Raw genomic sequence first — 15045 nt, forward strand, 5'->3', positions numbered from 1 at the left:
CAAGTGCGCTTTTTTGAGATTCATTAAATTCTTCTATTTTTTTCATGCGTTTTATATATCCAGAATCATATTTTTTAGTCATATTTAATTTATATTCAAATAATAATAATAATAATATAATTTCCTACTATTTTATGGAAATAAAAATATTTTAGAATTAAATAATAATACAATCTAATTTATGCGTAGCAAAAAGGAACAGATTCACAAAGGGAGTGCTCGGTGCTTACCACTTTTCTTCGGTCCTGCTCTTCTTCAACCGCAACGAGCCGTCGAGGTCTAGCGAAGTGGCCTTAATTTTGTGTACTTTCTTTAGCTTCCATGTCTTAAAAAATAAGCCCTCAAGACTTCCAACTTTCTAAAAACTTTTCACCCTAAAGAAACACATACATTAATCATTAATCAGATACATTAATTTTCACCCTAAAAAATTATTTAAGGGGTAGAAGAAAGATCAATTTATAATATTTTATTTACATATTCTATCAATATATATTTATTTCTTAATTCAATTCGTTCATGAACATGAAAACTATATTTTCATTCCATTTTTTCAATCAGAATTATCTCGTCATTGATCAAATTAAATGAAGTAATTAGTCTGATTGTTTAATCATCAAAAGATGCCAGTAATTTAATGATGAAATAAATCATAATAATATAAATCATTTGATAAAATAATAAAGATCATTTAATAAAAAAATCATTGCTCACCGGCAAAGGCGAGAAGGCCGAAGGGTTAGAGTGCGAAGGCGAAGGGCGCGCAGGGCCGGCTGAAGGCGAAGGGCGCGCAAGGCCGGCTGAAGGCGAAGGCGTAGGGTCGGCACTCGGCCGAAGGCAAAGGTGCACTGCGGCACTGGCACAGGGTCGGGGTCGTCGGGCAAACTGCGAATGGTGCACAGGGCCGGGCAAAGCTGCGAAGCCGTGAAGGTGCAGGGCCGGCTAGCCGGGCGAAGGGTGCGCAGGGCTGGGTGAAGGCGAAGGCGACGGCGCAGGGCCAGGCGAAGGGCTCGCAAGGCAGGGCTGGGCGAAGGCGCAGGCAGCAGGGCGGGGCGAAGGCGAAGGCGAAGGCGAACGACGACTTGGAAATTTCGGTTCAAATCGGGGATTCAGATTTTAGAGAGAAAAGAAGGTGAACGGTTTTTAGGATTTTCTGGGCGTTTTAAGGGGTTTTCGGAACTCTAATCGATTAAACCAGTTAATAAACTTATTTTAATATTTTTTTATTTTTTAATATATATATTGATATATTCAAAGTTGGGCCCTAATTAAAATGGGGCCCTAGGCATAGGCCTTAGTGGCCTATGCCTAGAGCCGGCCCTGGCAAGGGGCTGCAGGGGATGGTCAGCGACAAGCGTGAAGATCGGGAATGTGATTTTTTAATTAATTTTTCAAACTTAAGTTTTTTAATTAAAATTTTATTTAATTGAATTAATCAATTTCTACCTATAATTGAGATAAACTAAATAGATTTAGTATCAAGTTCAAAAAAAATTATTTCAAAAAATTCTAAAATATTATCTGAATTTATTTATTTATATATCATCATCATTAATAATAATATTATTATTATTTTGTTTTATTAGTTATTGACGATTGATATAATTGTTAAAACCAATTAAATCAAAATATCTCCACAATGGTATGATATTGTTCAAAAAGTCTTTTATGAACAATACCCTTCTTACGTCTTGCTAAGTCTTTTCAGGGTTAACGTCTTTGCAGAAGACTCTTTGGCGATTGATTTTTTTTGCAAAAAATTCTTTGATGGCTGACTTCTCTGCAAAAAACTTCTTAGTGGCTTATTTTCCTACAACCGACTTCTATACAGAAGACTCCTTGGTAGCTACCTTCCCTGTATCCCTCCTTCTATTGACTCCGTCCGAGTCTTCTTTGCTTCTACCGATTCCTTCAACTGAGTCTTCCTTGCTCCTACCGATTCCTTCGGTCGAATCTTTCCTACTTCCATTGATTCTTTTTGCTCATACTGATTCCTTTCATCTTACTTCTGCCAACTCTTTTCATCGAGGAATTTCGTATGCCATTTTCAGAAAGTCAATCTTCCATGATTTATTAGAGATTTAACTTAACCCGTACTTAAATCAGAATATCCTATTTATGATAGTTTTGGTGAAAAATCTAAAATATTAATGATTAGATGAGAAATTATTTATATGGAGGTTAAAAAAAAAAGATTTTTGTCCTCCATTAAAGGCGTGACAAACCTCACATGGGCCTGACTAGTGCCTCTAGCTTTGTTGGGACTACTCTCGCACATGGATCAAAACGCATGGAAGAGGTCACGTCTCTTTTTCAGGGATAAGGATAATAAATCGATAGCCTCAGCTTTCAACTGACATGACATAATTATACTGATTGATAGGGCACATGCATGCCTCCGGAGAGGAGAGAGCCGAGTCGATCATCATGTTCTCTCATCTGTTTCGATTTTTTAATTTACTTCTTTACCATACAAATGATTGATTATGAGATCGATCACATTCACATGTGGTGCTCAACATCAACGTATGATCTTTTGCAACAGACAGACACATGCATGCCACATGCGCTCTGCTTCGCTATCCAGCAGCTAGCTACCTCTTATTCTCTCTCTCTTCTTCCAACCGTTTTGATGATCCTACAGTTGTTGTCGTTGACTTCCGATCGAAATGATCCAACAACCACAATAATGGAACATGCTATGCTGCGGCTGCATGTTCCCTCTTTTTTTACGTCGTTGCCGATCGAGCTCCCATGGCTAGAATTATTGCCTGATATCTAAACTCTTATTTATTAAATCGTAATTTATTGAATCGTCGAGTCAAATTTTTTTTAATATTCAAAATACATATTCAATGTTTATATTTATCAAAATATATAATTATTTAGTATTCTATAATGACGGTTATACTTTCTATTTAATATATGTTCAATTTTAAAAAGTCATAGTTCTCTATTTAAATTTTGAAATATATTTTTGAAGGTATGATTATACTCAAGATCAAGATGATATAAAAAGTGCAATGAATTTAATTTAAAATATTTTTAAAATGTCTAAAATCATTCATTAATTTTGATCAAAATTTATTGATGATTTTACAGTGTTAAAAATTTTAAAATTTTAACACGGTTTGATATTAATGTGAAATTATTCTAAAATTTTAAAACTATAATTTGGATTAAAATTAATTAAAAATCTTAAATATCTCAAAAATATTTTAAATCAAATCTATGGTACTTAATATATCATTTTAAAAGTAATCACGTTCTCATGAATTTCATAATCTAAATATAGAATTATGAGTTTTTAAAATGGACAAAGTTTATTTTTGAGATGTTTTATCATAAATTCATTACAAAATTTAATACATAATAAGTAAAAGTTTAACAATCCATTATCCATTCCATTGATGAGAAGGGGTATAATAAAAAATAATTATATATTTTGATAAATATAAATATTGAGTATTAATTTTAATATTATAAAAAATTGAATAAGTAGTTCATAAAATTAGTTATTGTAGGACAGATTTGTTGAAGTGGATCCAGATTGAATTTTATCGAAACTAAAGTAATGCTCGTGATCAATTATAATTTTTTAATTTATTTTTGTATAAATGATAGTAAAATTTATCATATGAGACCATGACGGGATAAATAACAGCTATTTTACAATAACTGTATAACTGCCAGCATTATGATTATCTGTCAGACAACACAAATGTCTTGTCTCACACATTGACTGCCGTGATTAGTTTAAAACTGTCCGCCTTCGAAGATTTCGCCAAACTGCCAGTCCGCCGGCGCGACGTCCTCCGACTGCACCACCCCGCCGTCGCCGGTGGTCACCAGGAAGGACAGCGCCTGCCCCATCAGCTCGGGCGTCTTGGTGATCTGCCAGTTTTGCCCCCACTCCCTCTCCATCGGCCTCCACGCGCCGCTGCCCGAGGACTCCCTGACCGCCACCGACGCCACGTCGCCGGAGCCGCCCACGTTGTACACCAGCACCAGGATCCACCACGGGTTGCCCTTGATCTGGAATTTGATCCCGCCGTCCTTCACGCACGCCACCCGCCGGAACTGGATCGGGATGCTCCCCGCGTACGGGGTCGTCGCGATCTTCGTGTACATCGCCTCCGACATGTCGAAGTGCTTCCGGGGCGGCTGGCAGAGCCCGCCTCCTGGAAGCTTCGGGTCGGGCGGGCAGAGGCTGGTGACGGTCACCTTGATGCTGCTCCCCGGACGGCACCGGCGCGTGTCGTTGAAGCACCGCACCTCGTAGCACGCGCCGCAGGTCTCGTAGTCGTTGAACAGCACGCCGGAGACGGCGGTGTTAGCCAGACCGTACCCCTGCGCGAACAGGTCGCTGTAGCCGCAGTCGCCGCCCATGGTGGCTCTGCCGGACATGTCGCCGTAGAACGTTGCGTCGGCGATTTGCCATCCGCCGCTCGCCACCGCAGTGGAGGCCACGAGAGCCACCACCGAGATCACCGTACCCACGACGACAACCGCACTCATCGCCGTACTTCCCATTGCCATCGATCTCCTCGTCTCTCCGCTGATCTGCTTGCTCTCTGCTTCCATTTATTTATAACACTTCAACGGAAGTGATGAGTAAACTAATCATTGGACCGCCATTAACGGTATTGATCATCTGAATAATGCTTCCTCAAATAATCAATGCTGCAAAAGGTTGTTTCCGACTCAACCTTGAGGTGATCGATCCGGTCCCACAGAAGTTTCCCATCGTGGAGAGGTAAATCACGGTGAACGCGGGACTGGCCAATCCATGGTGGCCGAGGGATTTGGAATTGCGTGGCCCATTTGGAAGAAAATTATCGCAAATGTCAACCTGGGATCGAACCGCGAATCCCTGGATTATAATTCAGATGTCATATCATTGCACCCGCCCGTGGGGGCTGCTTCCTCAAATAATGAAGATCACATGGTCGGTGGGTCGGTTTGGATTGACTTATTCGTCCACCATCGGTACTGGCGCAAGATAGCAGAGAGACGGCCTAACTCGCCTAATTAACTTTGGAGCTTGTTCAAATTCTTGATTCGGCCAACTTGTTCGATCCACCTTACTCTCTTATTCTACTCGACGAACTCAACTTGCCTACGCCAATCAACATGCCAAGAAGGTATATGATGTTGTGGGATAGACATCTTACACATGGCACTCGGGACAGTTAGATCCTGGAATTGAAAATCAGAAGGTAAAATAAATTAACTAAATTTGGATGATCAGGCTGCTCAAGTCCAGTTGATTGCTCAGATAGATCAGATCTCCGGCCAAGGTGACTCTGATTGGCAGCCCACGTGCTAATTTCCTTCTTGCAATAGGGAGATCTGCCTGACAATCTTGAACATGTCCGACTTCTCAAAAGGAGGTAGTGTGCTTCACTTTGATCGGAGAACTTATACGAACATGCTTTCTCGCATCCCTTCCTCAAATACCTCAGCTCTGAAGATGCTAATTATGTGCTAGGGAGATCCACCGAGGGTATTGCGAAAATCATGTAGGGGCTCGGATCCTATCCCGGAATATCTTACTAGTCGGATATTTTTGACTAATACTTCAAACTGATATGACTCATCTCGTCGCCACTTGTGTTCATTATCAAAAGCTCTACTCAACCCTGCCAATCTCCTAACACCAGCCTCTATTGATCGTGGGAGAACATGACTCTCAAAACACGAGATGACAGAGTCAACAAGACGTGAGATGACATAACTTCCAGAGCATGGTGATGGGACGCCCCCTCCACAAACATGGGATAACAAGGTTAACGAGATCTAGGATGATGTGATTCTCAGAATATGATGATGGGACCTCTCTATACTTGTAAGTGATATTCCCTCAATTAAGACATGGAGAATGTGGGTACCTATTCTCATACAGCGAGAAGCTATAAAAATAAGTTTGCATTAGCAAACGGAGATATGTGCAAAAAAATTATTCTCCAAGCACTTCTTTTTCATCTATTGTTCTTCTCCTCCTTTTCTGCTCCTGAGATTATATTTGAAAGTCGGAATGGCTTGAGCCAAGGTTTGCCTTAATCTTCATTCTAACTTTCATCGAGTTTTACATAGATCTAGATAGTCCCTTCTTCATCAGATCAATCTACCTTAAAAGATAGCTCATCGGTTGTTTACTTCTCCAAGTTTCAAGGATTTAGAGTTTAGACATCCCCTCCTCACCGATGAAAAAGAATATTAATTTTTTTCAACAACGTGACGAATTGTTAGCATCAAAAAGAGAAATTCTACCAACTCTTAAAATCGATCAATACACAATTACTACTACTTTTTAATTAAAGAAAGGAAAAAAAGGAGCGAGAGGAACGTGGTGGCGAAAAGCTACAAGCCGTGAACTGCTTCAGTGGCAACGGTAAAAAGAGAAAGGAATTTTCCTTTTTCGCCCTTGACTTTTTCATATCGTTTTTTCTTGTGAAAAAGCCTTTTCATTCTATCATATTCTCTTTTTTAATATATATATATATATATACCATTTAATATTGACAAAATTTTATTCTTTTACTTGGTGAGTTCAACATAAACGAATGTTCGAACTCGAACTTTTCATACTCCGTTTGGTTGATTTTAGGTTTTTTTTGTCAAGATTTTAAGTTTTTCTAAAAAAAATTTATTCTTCGAAGTTTAAAATAAAATTTCGGATTGATTTTATTATTTTCGATGCTAAAAATGTAAAATCCGAAATATCTAAAATTGAGAATTGAATATAAAAAGACTATTATTCAGGAAATCAAAGTGCAAAAAATGTTAAGATTTTTAATGCCAAATTTATTTTCACACGTCCGCCGGAAGAGAGAGATTAGCTCTGGCTCTGGCCGCCCTCCGGCGAGGGGCAGAAGGTGATGAGGTAGTCGGAGGTTCCGGCAGGACACGTGAACGTGCTGGTGGCGTCGTCGTAGGCGTAGCTGTACGCCGCGGGGCACGCCGCCTTGAACAGCTGGGAGTACCTCGTCGGCCCGCACGTCTCCGGCGTCGCGTGCGCCCCGCTGCAGCAGTACTCCGGCGCCCCGAACGCCTCGCACGCGCTCCGGCAAGCCACTGTCTCGCCGCCGGGCGCTGCCACCCGCAACTCCGCCGGGCACCGGGCCTTCACGTCCGCCACGCACCCAGCGTACCAGCACCTCCGCTCCGCCGTCGGCGCTGCCGAGGGGCGCACGCCGATGCCGACATTGTAGCCGTCGACGAGGCTGACGTCGTAGAAGTCGTCCTTGCCGCCGAGGGTGAACTCCGCAAGGGTGGCCGGCGCTGCGCCGGAGACGGCACAGCTCAGGGCGCCTGCGCAGTCGCCGGTGGCGCAGGAACCGGAGGCCGAGGAGGGATCGCCGAAGAGGCAGCGGGTGCGGGCCCAGAAACGGCCGGACCAGGACGGGGGAGCCCAGAAGGAGGCGGAGGCGTTGGGGGCGAGCTCGAAGCCGCCGCCGGCGACGACGGAGAGGCCGTTCCCGGATAATGTAGCAGGCCAAATGGTCTGGTGGCAGTTGTTCTTGAAGGTGAAGGTGGCGCCGGGGCCTGACGCCGACGTAGTCTCTGTTTCACATAAACAGAGCAAATTATTGAAACAGAGTACATCGATGATCTAAATCTTTAGCTCAAAAATAAAAAAAATAATAATGAAAAAGGAGTTTTTTAATCCTTTGAAAAGAATGATAAGAAGTTAAGAAACTATATATTTGTGGATTTCTTGCCTGAGAATCTCAAAAATATTGGAAGGAGGAAGCTTAGAAGGAGAGTCTTCTCCATTACTATGAATTGGATGATTTTGGATAGATGAAAGAAGCTGGGAGGGAGATATAGAATTATAGTAGAATTATGAGGGAAAGAAAAAAATATTATTGAATTATTTTTTAGGATATATAATTTATTTTTATGTGAGCTTATGTAATTTTTGTTTATTTACTTGAATGATATTACCTATCTGTAATATAATTAATATGACATGATACAAAATATCACATTTAGTCAAAAATAAGTTTGTTTTGGGAATTTCATACTTAAATTGTAATTGCGTTGTCCATTTCAATCTGAATACGAGGAATGAGTCTCTATTATTGATCGATTGAACTCAATCACTTGACTACCTATTTGATTAGGTCTTGAATACAAATATTTCCTTCACCAAGTCTAAGTTTATCCTCTTTTAAAGATATATGTTTCCCAACTCTCACAACTTATATAAAAATTATCTTATGTAATTTGATTTCACCACTAAAGTCATCTCCCACACTCCTCAAGTCCCTTGAATGTATTAGCTTACAACTCGTGACATGATACTTCTCATTTGTGATCTCTCAAATATCTCATATCATCCTTGTTCGATTTCTAACGAAACTTCAAGTTACTCAAGCTAATTAACTTGATCACGTCAAGTCAAATTATACAAGATTTCCAATACTATCTTAATGGTTTGTTGTCCTTTCATCCCTCGAATGTCTTATGCAATCTTCTTCAAACTTGTTGAGCCTTGAAAGAATTGAGGCGCTTGGTATACATTCGGTAATGGGAATGAGTATTATTTCCATTGAGGGGTTAATGGTAATGGGAATGATTACCAAATTTTTGGTGCTTGGTATAGATACTGGAATGGAAATGAGAATCAGTCCAACGAGCTCACCGTCGATGCTGTTGTACTTGAAGTCGTCGAGCACGGTGACGCGGCAGTCGTGGGAGGAGAGGAGGCGGAGGTGGAGGGGATGGGCGAGGAGAAGCAGGTCGCCCCATCCCTTTTCCTCCCACCTGTACTCCACAGAGAAGGGTCGGGTGAAGGAGGCTTCGTCGGAGATCGGATAGCAGGTGCTGAACGGATCGAGGACTGGCTCATAGGCAGGATCAGGGAGAGCTGCGAGGCGCACGACACCGGCGAAGCCCGGGGCGAAGAGCAGCGAGTTGCCCTGCTGCGCGAGGAGTAGCAGAGGAAGGTCTGGCCGCTGTTGAGGCGGAGAGTGTGCTTGGTGAAGGTGAACATGTTGCCTTCCTTACTCAATCTCATCGAGTCGCTAGTTCCATGAACTCCATGTATGTCTTTGCAAATACAACTCTAACTTAAACTCTTTATTTAAACATCAAAAATGAAAGATCAAATACGACTACTTACCAATATTTTTACACCAACATTTATTATATTTATAAATAAAAATTAGGAAAAAGTCATTCATTGTAATTTATTTTACTATTTAGTTTCCATGATCATTTTATCAAGTGACACCCCTTATATATTTTAAAAATTATTAAATCACACCTTTTGTTTGTCAACCAAGTCAGACATACAGCAAAAATTAAATAGAGAGCATGATTTGGTAAATATGAAATATTAGAGGCGTGATTTTATAAAATGCCGAATTTCCATTTCTGTCTCTAGCAAACTGATCGAGAGACATGGGCCGCCGGAATCGGGCCCGCTAGACGTAACTCTCCTCTTTTTATGGAATCCGACAGACGCGTTTCCACTTGCTGGGGACAGTTCCTTCTTCAAATTCCTCGAGTTCTTCGTCCGTGCAGTCGATTTCGACATGGAGAATGAGAAGGAAAGCTTCATATTTCTCGCCAAACTCGCAGAGAAAGCCGAGCGCTATGATGGTGATCTTTTTTTTTTTTTTTTTATCTATCTGCCTGTCCTTGGCCATATTTCTTTTGACCTAAATATCGTACTTTTATCTTTTCATTTCAGATTGCTATTGCTTGTGTAAGACATTTTCATTTCGGTTCCCCTTTCAGTTTCGGAGTAAATATGTGTGAATTTACTCTCCTTTTATTATTGTTTTAAGGGATTAAGCGATTTGAATGGGAAAGGTGCCGCCTTTTGTGGTTTTATTTATTATTATTATTTTTTTTATAATTTTTTTATAGAGTACTTTTGTCGTTCCGTAGTGGATTTTTATCATGTTACTCTTTAATCCGATTGATGTTCCTGATGGGTAATTTTATGGTTAAGATTATGGGTCTGAATTTTGTTATTTGTTGTAAATTTGTGATTGTAATCTGTAATGTTGATACAGAAATGGTTGAAAACATGAAGAAAGTTGCCAAGCTTGATGTAGAGTTAATAGCAGAGGAGAGAAACCTCCTCTCAGTTGGCTACAAGAAGGTTGTTGGAGCTCGTCGAACCTCATGGCGCATCATGTCATTGATTGAGCAAAAACAGGAGTCCAGCAGCAACGAGCAGAGTGTTGAGTTAATCCAAAGCTATCGGCAGAAGGTAGAAGAAGAACTGGTCCAGATTTGTGATGAAATTTTGGCCATCATTGACCAACATCTTATCCCATCTTCGAGCAGTATCGAACCAACAATTTTCTATCACAAAATGTAAGCATATTATTCTAAAAAATTATGCTAATTATCAACCAGTCAAACTTACTATTATTTTCAAGTTCTTGTTTCAAAATGTTGAAGTTGAATAAAACTATGAGGTGGCACAAATTTGAAAAGTTAGAGTAGGGAACTAAAACAAACTAGTTGTCATAAATGTTGGTGAGGATTAAAATTTCTTACAGTGTGCAAAAAGGAAATATATATAGCATACAACTTCTTTATATAGGTTTAAATTGTTTAATCATCATGATAATGACTTAGAAAAAGGCCTAGTGAACGGCTTAGTTTGCTTATCTATTTTCCTTTTTCTATGCAAGATTGTTTGTTTGTCCCAGTGATGCACTTCTGTAACAAGTATTTTTTTACCGGTTAATTCAATCTTCTAAAGTTTTTAGCCAGATGGCTGGTTGACAATTGTTTCTACTTATCATCGAGCTATTAATTTGAATTGATGATTATGCCACCAAATCAAGTCTTTGTTGAGCATACTTATTCTTGTTTCTCTGATTGCTTATGTGTAGTTGCTTTGCTTTTGGTGACTAGGAATTGCATTGACACTTTCTTGATTCATGTACTTCTACAAGATTGTAAGTGACATTTCAATCATTTTAAAATTACACAGTATCCATGAATTGTCCCTAGTTAGCAAAGAATTATTTTATTTTATTTTTTCCAATTTAATCAATTTATGTTGGTAGGTTGCTTTATAGAGGTCACGGGTTATTTTTTCCATGGATTTCCCCGGACCCCGCAATCAGCCCTTTTAATCAATTTATGTTGGTGTTGGTTAACTGATGAAGCTCCAACAGTGGGGGGAGGGGGTTCATTACAATCAATAAGAATTGAAATAAAAGCTTGATGATTAGACATGAAGTTATGAATTAATTTATTCTGTGGACTAGCAAGTAAAGGTATTATATATTGTTATCTATGATGCAAAACTATAAGATGTGCGATTATGAAACATAGGGTGCCATGTGCAAGATCGCTAAGTTATGATGGGTTAGATCAATTTTCCCTCAAAAATAATCAGAATGTGATGAACAAATATCAGTATTTGTTTATATACAATACTCGTTTTACAAATTACAATCGTACTTTGAACCCTGACTTTTGTAGGAAAGGTACTCTTGTAAAAAAGGTTCTCTTAGTCCGACATGCAGTTGATTGGATTTTCACTCAGAAGTAACTAGGGCCGGAACTTCGCTTCACCTCCTTCGTATCATTTCTTTCTTTCCCTTTCTCTTCCATCTGAGAAAATGCAACATTGTTTCTCAGAAGATTTCAGAAGTCATGTTCTCAAGAAAGTGCAACATTTTCCTTTTATATGTAAGAATTTGATATATTTTATAAGGTTTTGTCTTTTCTTAGGAAGGGCGATTATTCTCGCTACCTTGCAGAGTTCAAGACTGGAGAAGAAAAACAAAAAGCAGCTGATCAATCAATGAAAGCTTATGAGGCATGTCAAGATCCTATAACCTTTATCTTTAGCATCTTGGATACAGATCTTGCATTCTTTAAAACATTATAGACAACTTATTCTTTTACGTCTTGCATTCATAATGGCTACTTTTAATATTTTCCATCTCCATAGATTGCCTATGAGAAAGCCAAAATTGATTTGCCTCCAACTCATCCTATTAGACTCGGCCTTGCTCTCAATTTTTCAGTATTGTACTACGAAATCCTAAATTCTCCTGATAGGTATATATACCTTCTTCCCAAATTATACGTCTGTTATTATTTGGTTGACTCTGCTCTTATCTTTATGGTTTGTTGATTTCTTTAGGGCGTGCTATCTGGCAAAGCAAGCTTTTGATCTTGCAATTGCAGAGCAAGACAACTCGTGCGAAGAACCACATGAAGATAGCGCTTTGATCATACAATTGCTAAGGGACAATCTCCAACTCTGGACTTCAAAGTTGCCTCCCGAGGATGAGGAAACAAGACTGTATTGTAATAGTTTAGGTTATTACAACGCAGACAACGAAATATAAGAATCTTAGCTAAACAAAAGATTTGTCTAATTATTGATTGGTACTAGGAAATAATGAAACAAAACAAACAATGACATTCAGCAGGTTGATTATTTCTCTTTCTCTCTAGAAATTTCAATAGAAGTGACAAGATACATCTGCACTCAAATTATGAAGAATAATAAGTGGAATCCATCATTTTATTATGTGTGGTACCTTAAAACCTTCTGTTACCCTTCCCAACTCATCTTGCTAGATGAATATGTTTTTGTGCAAGTAGTAATTTTATAACTATTCTAAAATGGGTTTAACGGGACTAATAGATTATTTTTTATTTTTCTCTTCTTGTTCAATTAACACATCTTGAACGAGAGCAACGGTAAAATTGTTATCATATGACTTAGAGATTACGGATTTAAATTTTGGAAATAATTTCTTACAAAACAAAGTAAAATTGCATATACAATAGAACATTCCTCAGGATTTTTCATTGATGGAAGTTTCGTACATTGGATTATTCTTTGTTCAAATTAATATATCTTGTTCTTTCTATTCTAAATTTAAAAATTAGGAGAAGCTACATAATGCGTTAGTAAAGCAATTTCATATCCCTTTTATGATTTACTTTTTTTTAGTTATCTTTGTTAAAATTGCACTTGTTATTAATTTTTTTATTGATTATCTAGTAGAATATAACAGTTGAAATAATACTAGCCAATGAAAAATATGGCCTACAAAATTATTTATTTATGTAATCATTAAGAGTTTGACTCTCTTGGTAATCATGAATGTTTTAGAAAGATACAAGACCTCTCGGAGACTAATAATAGTTCATAATTTCGTCACATCAACATTAATTTAATTATATGGTTAGAAGTTGATGAAATATTTAATGATGTTTTGCATTTTAATGTGTTCTTCATGATTACTATTCATTTCATTTACTACTAAACCAATTAAAACCATTTTATTTCTTGTCGAATTAATGCATGCACTGCCGTTTCAGTAGAGATTCAACACTGTTCCTTGTACCTGCGAGCTGAGGTCTCCAACATTATGACTGATAGAAACTCCAACTTCTGTATCCGTACGGATGTTAAGGAAGAACTATATATCCAAGTACAGAACAAATTAAATAATAGGATAATATTTCATTCTTCGTTTTAATCTTGTATTTATCCATTAAAAATAAAGTTATGCTTGATAGATAGATAGATAGAAAATAAATAAATAAATTATGAGGTCTTGATAGATAGATAGATAGATAAATAAATAAAGATTTGCACACCCTGTGAGTACCATGTGTATTAGTTATATATATATATATATATATATATATATATATATATATATATATATATAAATATGGATAATTAGTCTAACTATATTTTAATTGTTGTTAGAAAATAAACATTATAAAAATTGATAAATTTGAGATGAATATTCGAAAATTATTCATCGGAAGTTTTGGCTCAACAAGGGATCAACCATCACCTCGTCGCTCGCCCGTGCTGAATCTCTCCAACGAGCGAAGTCCGCGACAACGAACTAGTATTTCACCCATCTCCTTTCCCCTCTCCACGCCTCCTCCCATTGAGACTGCTCCCCGTACACTGCGGGTGCTGGTCGCTGGCCAGGGGCTGCGACAACCGTAGGCCCCGCTGTTGGCTAGTGGTCGGGGGCCTCTGGCCGCATGGGTCAAGGGCCTATGACCAACGCTCGTTGCGTGGGATGCAGGCTGAGGTCGTTGGTTGTCGGCTGCGGGTCGCTGGCCGTTGATTAGGGATCAGTGGTCGTCGGCCAAGGGTTGTTGCCCACTGGTTGTTGGCCGGAGGTTGGTGGCCGCGAGGCTGCTGCCCGCCGACCCCGAGGCCGCTAGGCGGTAGGCCGTTGGGTGCTGTCTGTGAGGCCGGTTGCCGCGAGGCCGGTGGCATGCTGCCCATGAGCCTCGCCACCCTCTGCGAGCTTGGTCGCAAGCTTGGTTGGTCATGAGCTTGGCTAATTGCGAATTCGTCTGTTTGCGAGTTCATCTCTCGCCGTGAGCTCTACTAGTTCCGAAATAACTTTTTTCCTATTTACAAGTCTTAGTTAGTGGGGATCAGAGTTATTATGATTAATTAAATCCATATCAGAGGATGATAATTGATACAGCAGGTCAGAATTTTATTGCTGAATTGAGTGGTGTAAGTTCTAGTTTTCCTATGATAGTTGAACAAATATATTACTACTGATGCATTATCGTTGGAGGAGATAGAAGTACCAACAGTTGGTGAAAAATATGAATAATGAACCATATCTCAAATTCCAAGAATTGTTGAGTGCTATAGATAAATCAGTGTAGCTTAGTTGTGATAATCACACTAAATTATCTCTCACAGCAAGACTGTTGAATGTTAAGACAGAGTATAATATGTCTGAAGATTATTTTAATGATTTTATTCAAGTTATTGGAGAGGTGTTGCCATGTGATCACATAATGTCCAATGATTTTTACAATATAAAAAACTTATGAAAGACTTAGATCTTCCAGTGGAAAGAATTGATGTTTGCAGAGCTGGTTGTATATTATATTGGGGAGTTGATGAAAATGCAGAAGTTTTTATATTCTGTAATCAAACTAGGTACAAGAGTACCAAAAGAAGTCAACAACGATGTAAATCATACACTCAGTTATTTTATTTGCCTTCAACTTTTAGGCTACAAAGATTTTATGCATCAAAGGCAA

The 15045-nt window shown here is 38.9% G+C and overlaps 3 protein-coding genes across 3 annotated transcripts; 1 reads left to right on the forward strand and 2 right to left on the reverse strand.

Annotated features, from left to right (window-relative positions):
* Nucleotides 1-3668: 3668 nt before the first annotated feature.
* Nucleotides 3669-4544, reverse strand: LOC141827874 (expansin-A4-like). The gene has a single exon (XM_074715207.1). The coding sequence runs from the start codon at nucleotides 4537-4539 to the stop codon at nucleotides 3757-3759; it is 783 nt and encodes a 260-aa protein (XP_074571308.1). The 5' UTR covers nucleotides 4540-4544; the 3' UTR covers nucleotides 3669-3756.
* A 2294-nt stretch (nucleotides 4545-6838) lies between these two features.
* LOC141827876 (pathogenesis-related thaumatin-like protein 3.5) lies at nucleotides 6839-7779 on the reverse strand. The gene is made up of 2 exons (XM_074715209.1): nucleotides 7725-7779; nucleotides 6839-7566 (listed from the first exon to the last, which is right to left on the reverse strand). The coding sequence occupies exons 1-2, from the start codon at nucleotides 7777-7779 to the stop codon at nucleotides 6839-6841; spliced, it is 783 nt and encodes a 260-aa protein (XP_074571310.1).
* Nucleotides 7780-9501: 1722 nt separating this feature from the next.
* Nucleotides 9502-12404, forward strand: LOC141827875 (14-3-3 family protein artA-like). Its single transcript, XM_074715208.1, has 5 exons — nucleotides 9502-9612; nucleotides 10032-10338; nucleotides 11716-11803; nucleotides 11939-12048; nucleotides 12134-12404. Exons 1-5 carry the CDS (start codon nucleotides 9546-9548, stop codon nucleotides 12339-12341), a joined length of 780 nt encoding a protein of 259 aa, XP_074571309.1. The 5' UTR covers nucleotides 9502-9545; the 3' UTR covers nucleotides 12342-12404.
* Nucleotides 12405-15045: the final 2641 nt, after the last annotated feature.

Source organism: Curcuma longa, chromosome 4 (genome assembly GCF_044706935.1).
Source record: "Curcuma longa cultivar G26 ecotype Majalengka, Jawa Barat chromosome 4, ITB_CL_G26_1.1, whole genome shotgun sequence".
NCBI lineage: Eukaryota > Viridiplantae > Streptophyta > Magnoliopsida > Zingiberales > Zingiberaceae > Curcuma > Curcuma longa.